General features: G+C 35.3%; 1 protein-coding gene across 4 annotated transcripts in view; it reads right to left on the bottom strand.

Moving 5' to 3' along the window:
• Positions 1 to 114: 114 nt before the first annotated feature.
• LOC117168313 (glycogen synthase kinase-3 beta-like) overlaps positions 115 to 11,013 on the bottom strand; it is a 139,989-nt gene continuing 129,090 nt past the window's right edge. For all 4 annotated transcript variants that reach the window (XM_033353884.1, XM_033353885.1, XM_033353882.1 and 1 more), the window contains exons 6-7: positions 7,973 to 8,166; positions 115 to 3,166 (exon numbers count right to left, since the gene is read on the bottom strand). In XM_033353884.1, the coding sequence (XP_033209775.1) occupies positions 2,786 to 3,166; positions 7,973 to 8,166 (575 nt within the window). In that variant the 3' untranslated portion in view covers positions 115 to 2,785. The remainder of the gene's footprint in view (positions 3,167 to 7,972; positions 8,167 to 11,013) is intronic.

Genomic DNA, 11,013 nt, shown 5'->3' with positions numbered 1-11,013 from the left:
CTACATAACAGAGCTTTGTTGGATTAAAGCAAGAAACGCCGATCGCCTCGATCGAAATAAATCGTTCTCTCCTCTTGTTGTAAATATTCTCTTAAATAAAAAACATAAGATTCATACTAATTCAAGTAAATTTATTTATTATAGTTTATATAATTACGATAAATAATAATCAACATTCTATAATCGAGCCGTGTTTCAATCATTTTTTTCGTGATTTCAGACCTCTTCTCAGTTCATTCATTCTCAATGCCTGAAATTCGAAAGAACTTTCATGTCATAGAGCGCTCGTACAATCCGAGTAATCAGTGTTATTTAAATTTTGCTGTAACTAAGACGACGCGCTAGCTGCTTTGAATTACATATCCGAATTGTCGCGAACGATGTGTGAAATAAATTTCAAATATCCACAGAACAGGAGTAAATGACATTCCGAAGAAAATATAATAGCGAAGCTTTGAGAGGATTCAAAGTTCCACGCGATCGGGGGAAGGGTTAAATAATTTAGGCAGAACCTGAGTAAGGCTGTGTCCATAAAATTAATCGTTAAAATCTTAATGAATCTATCAACATGGATAAAAATCTAAAATGAATCCTAAGGTCTTTCCACCTCTAGAGCTCAATCCAGTTTGCTTCGCTTTCTTTTGTAATTCTTTAAACTTTTATCGCAAACTCTGGCACTTTCCTCGCCCCTCCCCTGAAAAGGAACTAAATAAGTTACGCCTTTGTTTTTCCCCAAATGATATGTAGACTGGGTGCTATCAAGGCTGCGGAGCTAGTGGCTAATGTACAAAAGACAATTGTTCACGTCTGCAAGTCAAGTAAGAGGTTCCAAAGGGGAAAAACCCGTAGTCTATGTACAAGATAAGGCATTATAAACACACAAATCTTCGAGGTCCACCGTTTCTGCAAAAGTCGTTCCCTACTTCGAATCTGCTGTTCACACCAGAAACGTTGAAAGTTTTACATGCGCTGTATACCAAACGATTGCGTATCGAAGTTTGCTTATAGGTAAATCACTCCTCTAATTCAAGTAGAAGTTCGTCGCGTTGGGTGAAAAGAATTTGGGAAGCCTAATCTACAAAAAGTTATATTCTAACTAATCGACGTGACAATTACGGCCAAAGGGTTTACGGGATGTCTGTGTAAGCCGGGAAAAACCTGAAAATATTCTTTAAAAACTGGTCAAATCTTCAGATCGGATCTATTTCAAAGTAGGCTGGTTCATCACTGTCGGCAACGAAATTTTTTTTTTCTTTTTTTGTTTTTTTTTTTTTGTTTACAAAAAAGATCAATTTTGTCTCTAAACCTCTATAGTTTCCGACATAATTAAAATTTTCTTTGTGGATCCTGCTGAGGGGCGCCGTCTTCTTTCGAAATCCGCCAGAAAAAAATGTAACAGTTTATTTTCACAAAAAATGCACTTATACTTTCGGTCAATTTTTTGTTGAATTCGTGCCATTATGAAGAAGACATCCTGCGAGTTTAATGTTGGCTAAAACTTACAAGTTTTATCTTAAGCTCGCAGGATGTCTTGCTTATTCGCTCTGGATTTCACTAACAGGGTAAGTTCAACAGAAAACTGGTGGATTTTTGTTATTCTGAAAATAAGCTTTTTATATTTTCAAACAAGTCGACACCATTTTATTCATTTTGAACTTTTCCCACATTTTTCGAAGGATTCCAAGAGAGTTTATCAAACCTGGATTCTGGAAATAATATTTGAATATCTTAATTATTTCCAAGGCTACTTTTTAAAAAATGTTCTTTGTAATACGAACGTCAAACTACAAAGACTTATTACTTGTTAGAAATTTTTTAAAAATAAAAAATGCGTGTTGCCTATTTTTTTTAAAAAAGAACATATGACTATTTGAAATGGATCCAGACCTCAAGTTTGAATTTTGAAGCCTCAAAAATAAACCAGTCAAATTTGGTAGCCATTGCTCCCAAAAGAGAAATGCAGTTTCAGCTCTGTTCCAAAAGTATTTAAATTTAAAGATTAAAGCATTCAAATCAGACAGTCTTTCCATTAAAATAATGACGAAAATTTAATCTTCTAAAATTTTATTTAAAATTCGTCGATAATTTCAGGTCTTCCAGATGAGTAGACATCCTGTAATATAATTGATACAGTAGCGAGAGCGCGTGCAGTGATTAGAATCGACGAAACGTGAACGATGGAGCGTGGCTGTTTAACAGTCAGGTTTCGACGATAACTTGCAGACTATGTATGAATCAAGTATTTGGACAACGTTGAAAGATCATCTTTTCCAGTACAAGTGAATAAAAATTGCTTTCGATTCTTGCATGCGAGGATGTCTTGTTTTATTTATTTTGTTTTCGTAGAATTTTGATGCAAAAAACGCAAGTGTTCAGTCTTTGTGAGCGAAGTGTCTTGCGAGTGGATTTGAATCTCAGCGACGCATCAAACTACTTATAGGGAGTAGATTACACAATTCTCGAATAGGTGTCGCATATTTAGCCTTAGCCGTTACCGTTGGAGACTTCAAATGAGCTTTTCATATATACACTGAATTAAACCTACCGATCACGCAAGTTGACGTTGAGCTGGGCGTGCGTGCGAAACGAAAGCGATAGCCTATTGGAAGGAATTTTGAGATGTGCAGGCGGGGCTCAAGGTCAACCGCGACGCGGCGCAGCGGAGTGGCGTTGAGTTTAATTTACATCGGGACATCCTCTTCAGAAGGTCGATGTTTTCATCGCCTTCTTGGGATTTTATAAACTAAAGTGTATCATCCTTGCAACGCAACGTTAGAAAAGAAATTTAAGCCATAGTTGATTGGCTGGGGTCTGTATTTTGTGTGATGGAAGGTGTATTGGTGTTGACGTTGTTATCACTAGAATTACCACTAGCACCTGCGGCAGCACTCGTGGCTTCGGACTGACTTCCAGTGGTTTCCGAAGTCCGCATATGCGCGGGTATCAAGATGGCGTTTAGCTCCTTCTGAATGCTTAATTCGTGTTCGGTAAAGTTGAAAAGTGGAGGAAGCTCCCGCGTACTGGGCAATCGGGTGTCCGGATCTCGCAGCTCGTCGAAGAAGGAATGCGCACAGGCTTGAAGAGGTGTCATTCGTAACGATGGCGTGTACTCCAGGAGTCGAGCAACCAATTCCATCGCTTCCGGTGGGGTGCGTGCTCTGAAAACCTGACAACAGAGAAAAATATTTAGAAAAAAAAGAGAAAACATACTTTAACTAGAGGGCATTAGTTTTCAACCACATGGTACGTGACCTTCGTCCCTCTGCAATTTGGCTGGCAACTTTTTAGCTGCTCCTCATTTAAACTAATGAAGTAAAGAATCCTTACATTCTTTGTATGTTTTGTAATTATGTAATGTAATTATTCGGATATTTTAATAAAATATAAAATTGTTTAACCCTTTCCATCAGGTGGCCTCTCCCCATTCCATTAGTTTCGCACGAGCTCGTGCTGACCCCTTGCGACGGCGTCCCGGCCGATTCGGATTTTTCCTGAAGGAAAGGGTTAAAACATTATTTTTAGATTTTCCATTAACAGGAATTAATCATACGCTATTTAACATTTTTATTTTAAGAGAAGTCGTAAAAAGTATATTTTTTTAATTTCTAAAATCTATTTATAAATGTTCTAAATCTTGTAAAATTGAGAGAAAATTGTGAGTACCGCGTCAAAAAAGTTGCCAGTAAAATAGAAGACTACATGTTACTAAAACTTTGTTTGGTCCATTATGCAGAGGGAATTTCATATCTTTCTTTGCAGGATAAGTTCATGGTTGCAACAACTATAAACTGAAGCCACGAGAGTTAAAGAGCACCTAGGTCTTATCATTTTTAGAATTTATGAGGATTACTATTTAAGGTTCGGCGACCGATAAATAGATTCAAGTATTCCATATTCCATTAAACAGGCGAATACTACAAAAAAAATTAGCCGAGGGTTGCTACTAACTTACAGGGCGGTGACCACTAAAACCTAAGAAAAAATTGTGGAGTTGTTTACCCTTTTTTCAATGTTATTCAACAATTTTTTCTTAGTGATTAAGATACAAAAATTCTTTGAGTATTAAATACGAAGCTACTTTCTACAACCCTCAAATGAGAATAATTTAATTGGAATTGAACCATTTTCACTTATTGTTAGAAGCCATCAGAATTAAAAAAAAATCAGTACTAAACATTAGAAACTGCGCACTTTTAGTTTGACGTACTAGAATTGTACAATATCAAATCAGAAGCGTACAATATTGTGCAACCTTAAATTAGAAACCTGAAAAATTAAACAATCTTCAACTTCAAGCTCTCTACAACTTTTAAAATTTGTTAAATCAAAACTATAAAGCCTGTCGATGTAAAATAGTTTCATGTTTCAAAAATAATTCCTATGAAAATAGATTTCAAAAATCTTATTCTCAAACTGAATGTTTTTAAATAACCCCGCCTTTTCCATACATTTTACGCGTGGTCCTTTTCAAAATGTTACAAATGGGGAATTTCCAAATGTTAATCACAAAGTCGAAAACTCTCAGTTTAGAAATTTCAAGTGCTTAAAATGGTGCAATTTCAAATTGGAACATTAGAAATTGCACAATTTCAAATATAACTCATTCGAAATTACATAATTTCATGAGATATTAACCCCATCGTTGGCAGAGAGAATTCGACAAAAAGTGCCCAAAATGACACGAAAATTTGTTATTCTTAAAATTTGTGTCCTGGCGTTTTTGGAGTCGCTAAATCTGAATATGAATTCGAAATTCAGAAATCCAAAATGTCGGATCCAATATGGCGGACGAAAATACAAAAAAACGGCTCGATTTACATCAAATCGAGCCGTTTTTTGTATTTCCGTCCACCATATTGGATCCGCCATTTTGAATTTTCAAATTTTGACTTCAGATTCAGATTCAGCGATCCCAAAAACCCCCGAGTAAGGCTTAAATGCTAAATCGGAGTAAGTTAAATAGGAAAAAAGAAGTTTGACGCATTGTGCGCCAATGCCACACAGGACACGGAAAATTTTAACGCATTTTGCGTCAATGCCAACAAAGGGGTTAAGCGATATTTGATTTAAATTCATTATATAAGTTTCTCTACTAAAAATTAGGACAATTTCATGCCAGGCCCGGTTTTCTGTTCTAGTAGCCACCTTTCTGTAAATAATTAAAAATATGTCTTTGAATTATATGCTTCTGACAACCCAAGATAAATCGTAATCACAAGTAGATTATGCAGAAAAAGTAGGAGGAAGCACTAATGATCCCCCCTCAAATTCTCAAGGTATCAATTCGCGAAGAGAATGTTTCAAAAACCACCGAAACATTAGAGTAAGTGATGTTCTCATTCGCTTTAGAAGTGTCAAGGCAACGCACGCCGATTCTCGTGTTAGTAATGTTAGCTGCCGCAAGAAAAAAAAATATACAGATAAAGATTGGCGGTTCCTTGGAAAGAAAAAAAAGGTACTCGGGCGTTCTTGTGATTGGACGTGATGGAACCCAAAAAGTATACTACTAGCCTTTCTTTTCTCCACCAGCAATCTTACGTGTTAGCGGAAAATTGTTTATAGCTCACAATTATACGATCGTACGAAAATTACAGCTATGTTCTGTTAGTCCTGTATCGGCAAAACACGAAGATTTCTGGCAGCCATATGTAAGAACATATTTCAAAATATACCACTTACTCTAATCTTTTGGTGCTCCGTGGAACACTTTGGCAAGCTCATTCGTTGAAGCATAAACTGTAAACCATGAGTACGATTGTGTTCTTGGTGAATATTTAAGAAATAGGTGCAACATCTAGTTTAAATTAAATTTCAGACTTTACGTAGGTATCTTTCAGGAATTTGAATTATGAAATGAATCGTAAAAATGTCGACACAAGGACAATGAAGCTGAATGGATTTAGTCACAATGTTCAATGAAATGTACAAACAATGAATGTTACCGAGTTACCAAGCATTTATCAAGTTTATAAACAACAACGGGTAATTTTACAGAAAGATATGTTACTGGAGGTAATATGAGTCATTCTGAAATTATCTAGAAAACTAACATTAACAATAAATCTTTGTCAACTTGAGCGATACTTAAGTCTTTGTAGAGAAGAATATTGAATACTATTTTTGTCTCTCATTCAAGTAGGCACTTTAAAAAATGTCAAATTTTCCTATTTACTATTTAAAATCACACAGACATTCTTCACTTCATTAACGATTTCTGTTCTACAAACTGGTATCTTATTCTTAAAAAAATAATGTAAAGGACCCCGCACTAAATGTATGGGAGAATGGCTTTCGCTGGATTCAGCTGAAACTTTGTAATTTTTAAGGTTGTAAGTACCGAATGAAATGTCCGTAAAAATTTTTTTTTTTAATAGACAGTTTTAGCGCTATGCGGCGCTAAGCGCTCATGAGCAGTGAATAGAACGAATTACAATAGATTTAGTTACAAAGGCGATGTCAACATAGAAATCACGATCCAGATCGCGGTCTGTCATATTTTCGCCTACACCGTTGACTCATTTAGCGCACTTCTCAAAACGATCCAACGCTAAGCGCCCATGATTTTAACTTGAATAATTCATCACTTTTTTAAAGGCAGAAATAGTACCCAAAGTAACATTAGTAACTAGTGCGTACATTCCGATAATTATATTGTACTGTTCTCAAGAGTGCCGAACGCTAAGCGCTCATGATCGGTGAATAGAACGAATTACAATAGATTTAGTTACAAAAGCGATGTCAACATAGAAATCACGGTTCAGATCGCGGTCTGTCATATTTTCGCCTACACCGTTGACTCATATAGCGCACTTCTCAAAACGATCAAATGCTAAGCGCCCGAGATTTTAACTTGACTAATTAATCACTTCTTTAAAGGCAGAAATGGTACCCAAATTAACATTAGTAACTAGTGCGCACATTCCAATAATAACAGTGTACCCTTCGTCATTTCTTTTGTGAAAGACCTTTGAAAAAGTGATTTCTTAGTCAAGTTCAAATCTTCTGCGCTTAGCGTTTGCCCGTTCTGAGAAGCGCGCTATATGAGTCAACGGTGTTCACTCATATTGTCATTGGTTTTGATAAACATGTTACTGACCACTTCTTGATGCGTGTTTCGTGTACAGACATCGCTTGTGTCGCTAAAGCTACTACGATTGGTTCTATTCGCTGATCATGGGCGTTTAGCGTTCGGCCCTCTGGCGAAGGGTACACTGTTATTATCGATGTGCGCAACTACTAATGTTACTTTGGATACCATTTCTGTCTTTAAAAAAGTAATTACATAGTCATGTTCAAATCTTGGGCGCTTAGCGTTTAATCGTTTCGAGAAGAGCGCAATATAACTCATTGGTTTGGCTAAACATATTACTGACTACTTTCTGATGCGTGATTCTTATAGTGATATCGCTTTTGTCGCTAAAGTTACTAGGATTGGTTTTATTCGCTGATCTTGAGCGCTTAGCGTTCAACCCTCTTGCGAAGGGTAGAATGTTATTATCGGTATGTGCGAACTAATTACTAATATTACTTTGGGTACCATTTCTGCCTTTAAAGAAGTGATTAATTAGTCAAGTTAAAATCTTGGGCGCTTAGCGTTTTATCGTTTTGAGAAGCGCGCTATGTGAGTCAACGGTGTAGGCGAAAATAAGACAGACCACGATCTGAACCGTGATTTCTATGTTGGCATCGCTTTTGTAACAAAATCTGTTGTAAATCGTTTTATTCACTGATCTTGAGCGCTTAGCGCCGCATAGCGCTAAAACTGTCCATTAAAAAAAAAATTTTTACGGATATTTCATCCGGCACTTCTAACCTTAAAAATTACAAAGTTTCAGCTAAATCCACCGAAAACCATTCTCCCATACATTCAGTGCGGGGTCCTTTTATATTACAATAATCTATCTCAGTGCCTATTGAAATCCTAATGGAGTGAAAAAGATTTTGAAATGTATTAAATCCATCAATAGAGTACCTTTTGCCAAGGGTGAGACTTTATCTGCGGAAACTTAAATTCCGTGTAATTAGGATTCATTTCACGAATCTGGTCACGTGTCGGTGTACCAAGTACTTTGATAATTTCCACGAGTTGGTCTACACCACTGTCACCGGGAAAAATCGGCTGTCCAAGTAAGAGTTCTGCTAAAACGCAGCCTGCACTCCACACGTCTGAAAAGAGAAAGATTTGTTATATTCCACATCATAATAGTAGGGTGGCTCAAAAACGCGGTTTTTAGATGGCAACGATCCCCTCAATTTTATTCCGAATTCGGTAAAAAAATTTCCCAATTTTTAAAATTTTAACAGGTGCCGGTTTTGACTTGAAGTTTTCCATGTAAAATGCATGGGGAAAAAAGGTACATTAAGCTAGCACCTCCACAATCGAATTTTTGAATTTTTCATAGCTCAGAATTTTGGGCTTTTTTTGGGCTGCAATAAAAATTTTTGGGATCCTTTACTTTTTTCAAAACATCAATTTTCTTGTGGAGATGCCAGCTTACATTAACCCAGCACCTCCACTTCTTTAAATCACTAAATAAAAAAATTCAATTACACCAGAATTTTGGGCTTTTTTGGGCTCTTAAAATTCGCAAAAAAATTTTCCCAAAACCAACCCTTAACTTCCAAAATCAAATCCCTTCAAAAAATGGAAAATTTTTAGTAATTCAATAACGGGATATTTTTAGGCTTTTTTTGGGCTTCCAGAAAATACCCACTTCAATTTTTGGGCTCCAACCCATACAGAAAAAAAATAACCCCTTTGTAACACGCAGATACGAAATTGTCAAAAAATAATTTTTATATCATTTTAGAGCTTGAATAGAGTCTCTGATTTTTGGGCCCCTAGAAAATACACGCTACGATTTTTGGACCACAACCCTTAACGTCAAAAATCAACGCACGTAGATACTACTTTGTCAAAAAATCAATTTTTCTAGAACTTTTCAATGGAAATAGTCTCTGATTTTTGAGCTCTTCGAAAATACCCGCTACGATTTTTGGGCTTCAACCCTTAACGTCAAAAATCAACCCCTCTCTACCACGTAAATAAAACTTTTTCTGCAAATAAATTTTTGTAGAATTTTCAAGTGGAAATAGGGTCTCTGATTTTTGGGCTCCTCGAAAATACACGCTACGATTTTTGGGCTTTAACCCTTAACGTCAAAAAATTTATTTTTTGACAACGTTGTATCTACGTGGTAGAGAGGGGTTGATTGTTGACGTTAAGGGTTGAAGCCCAAAAATCGTAGCGTGTATTTTCGAGGAACCCAAAAATTAGGGACTCTATTCAAGCTCTGAAATTTAATAAAAGTTATTTTTTGACTATTTCGTATGTGCGTGTTACAAAGGGGTTAATTTTTTACTGTAATGGTTGGAGCCCAAAAATCGAAGTGGGTATTTTCTGGGAGTCCAAAAAAAGCCCAAAAATATCTCGTTAATGAATTACTGAAATTTTTCAATTTTTGAAGGGGTTTGATTTTTGGAGTTGAGGGTTAGTTTGGGGAAAATTTTTTTTGCAGATTTTAAGAGCCCAAAAAATGCCAAAAATTCTGGTGTAATTGAATTTTTATTATTTAGTGATTTAAAGAAGTGGAGGTGCAGGGTTCATGTAAGCTGGCACCTCCACAAGAAAATTAATTTTTTGAAAAAAGTACAGGAGCCCAAAAATTTTTATTGCAGCCCAAAAAAAGCCCAACATTCTGAGCTAAGAAAAATTCAAAAATTCGATTGTGGAGGTGCTAGCTTAATGTACCTGGGGAAAAATCACTTTTTTGAGTATTTGGAATAATTTTTTAGGGTTTGAAAAAATGTGATGAGAAATTATGTGGGCCTGTTGAGAATTATCCAAAAAAGAATTTAATGTTTCAAACAGATGGGTTTGACACCCCTAACACACCCCCAAGAGTACCTGAATACTACCCTTAAAACAAAAAATGTCAATTCTCCACGAATTCAACATTTTGAGACCTGTATTTTTTTTTTTGCATAAAATTATTAATATTTGTCTAGTGTAATATATATTATCATAGGTTAATTAATTTTTAAGTATTTAAACAAATGGAATTTGTTTAAATATTATTTTTCGAAAACTTATTATTTTTTTCTCTTAAAATTATTACTATTAGTCTAGTGGAATATTTTATAACATTCTTTCATTAATTTTTAATTGTTTAAACAAATGAAATTTGTTTAAATAATATTTTTAAATTCGATTTTCCCTAAAAATGATTACTATTGGTCTATTGGAATATTTATTAAAATTAGTTGATTCATTTTCAATTATTCAAAAAATTGAATTTGTTTAAATAATTTAGTTTCGATTTTTTAAAAATAAAATTTATAACTCTGGCTCTGGTGGAATGTTTATTAGTAATAATTAATTACTGATTTATAATTAATTTAATAATTATCAATTTATCAGTAATATTTAAGTAATAATTTTTATTTAAAAAAAAATTAATCGAACAATGTTGGTAATTGTATGTATTTAATCTCTCCCTTTTACGGGTTTGAGGGCCTCCGCTCCCTGTACATATATTTACAATTCCATCCTTAGTCTAACTTAACTACTACTTATATTCTACTCTTTTGCATTACGAAAGATAAACAATAGTAACAGTAGTGATATTAATTTCTAAAATGAGCGAGCTTCCATGGCTTTCGTTTCCTCTTACCATAAAAAATGCATTTTCCACAAGATTGAAAATAATTTTTGTTTTTTTTACTGTCCCTTTTCAGGATCACCTGTTTGGCTCTGCCCTACTCCCTTGCTTTCCCTTACTTCTTCCAATTTCTTCATCCACACCACTCCCTGTCCACTACCATTCAAGATCCATCTTATACACTCATCCACACTTAACTGTCCCTCTTCCTCTCCTGTACATCTTTCTAATACATGTGCCCATGACTCCGTTTCGTATCCACATACTCTGCATAAATTCTCCTCTTCATCCATCCAATATCTGCATGCTCTCACTCCTTCTCCCATTCTGAACCGTACAACCCTACTCCATT

The sequence above is a fragment of the Belonocnema kinseyi genome, chromosome 2, assembly GCF_010883055.1.
Source record: "Belonocnema kinseyi isolate 2016_QV_RU_SX_M_011 chromosome 2, B_treatae_v1, whole genome shotgun sequence".
NCBI lineage: Eukaryota > Metazoa > Arthropoda > Insecta > Hymenoptera > Cynipidae > Belonocnema > Belonocnema kinseyi.
This window is presented reverse-complemented; position numbering and strand designations above follow the sequence as displayed.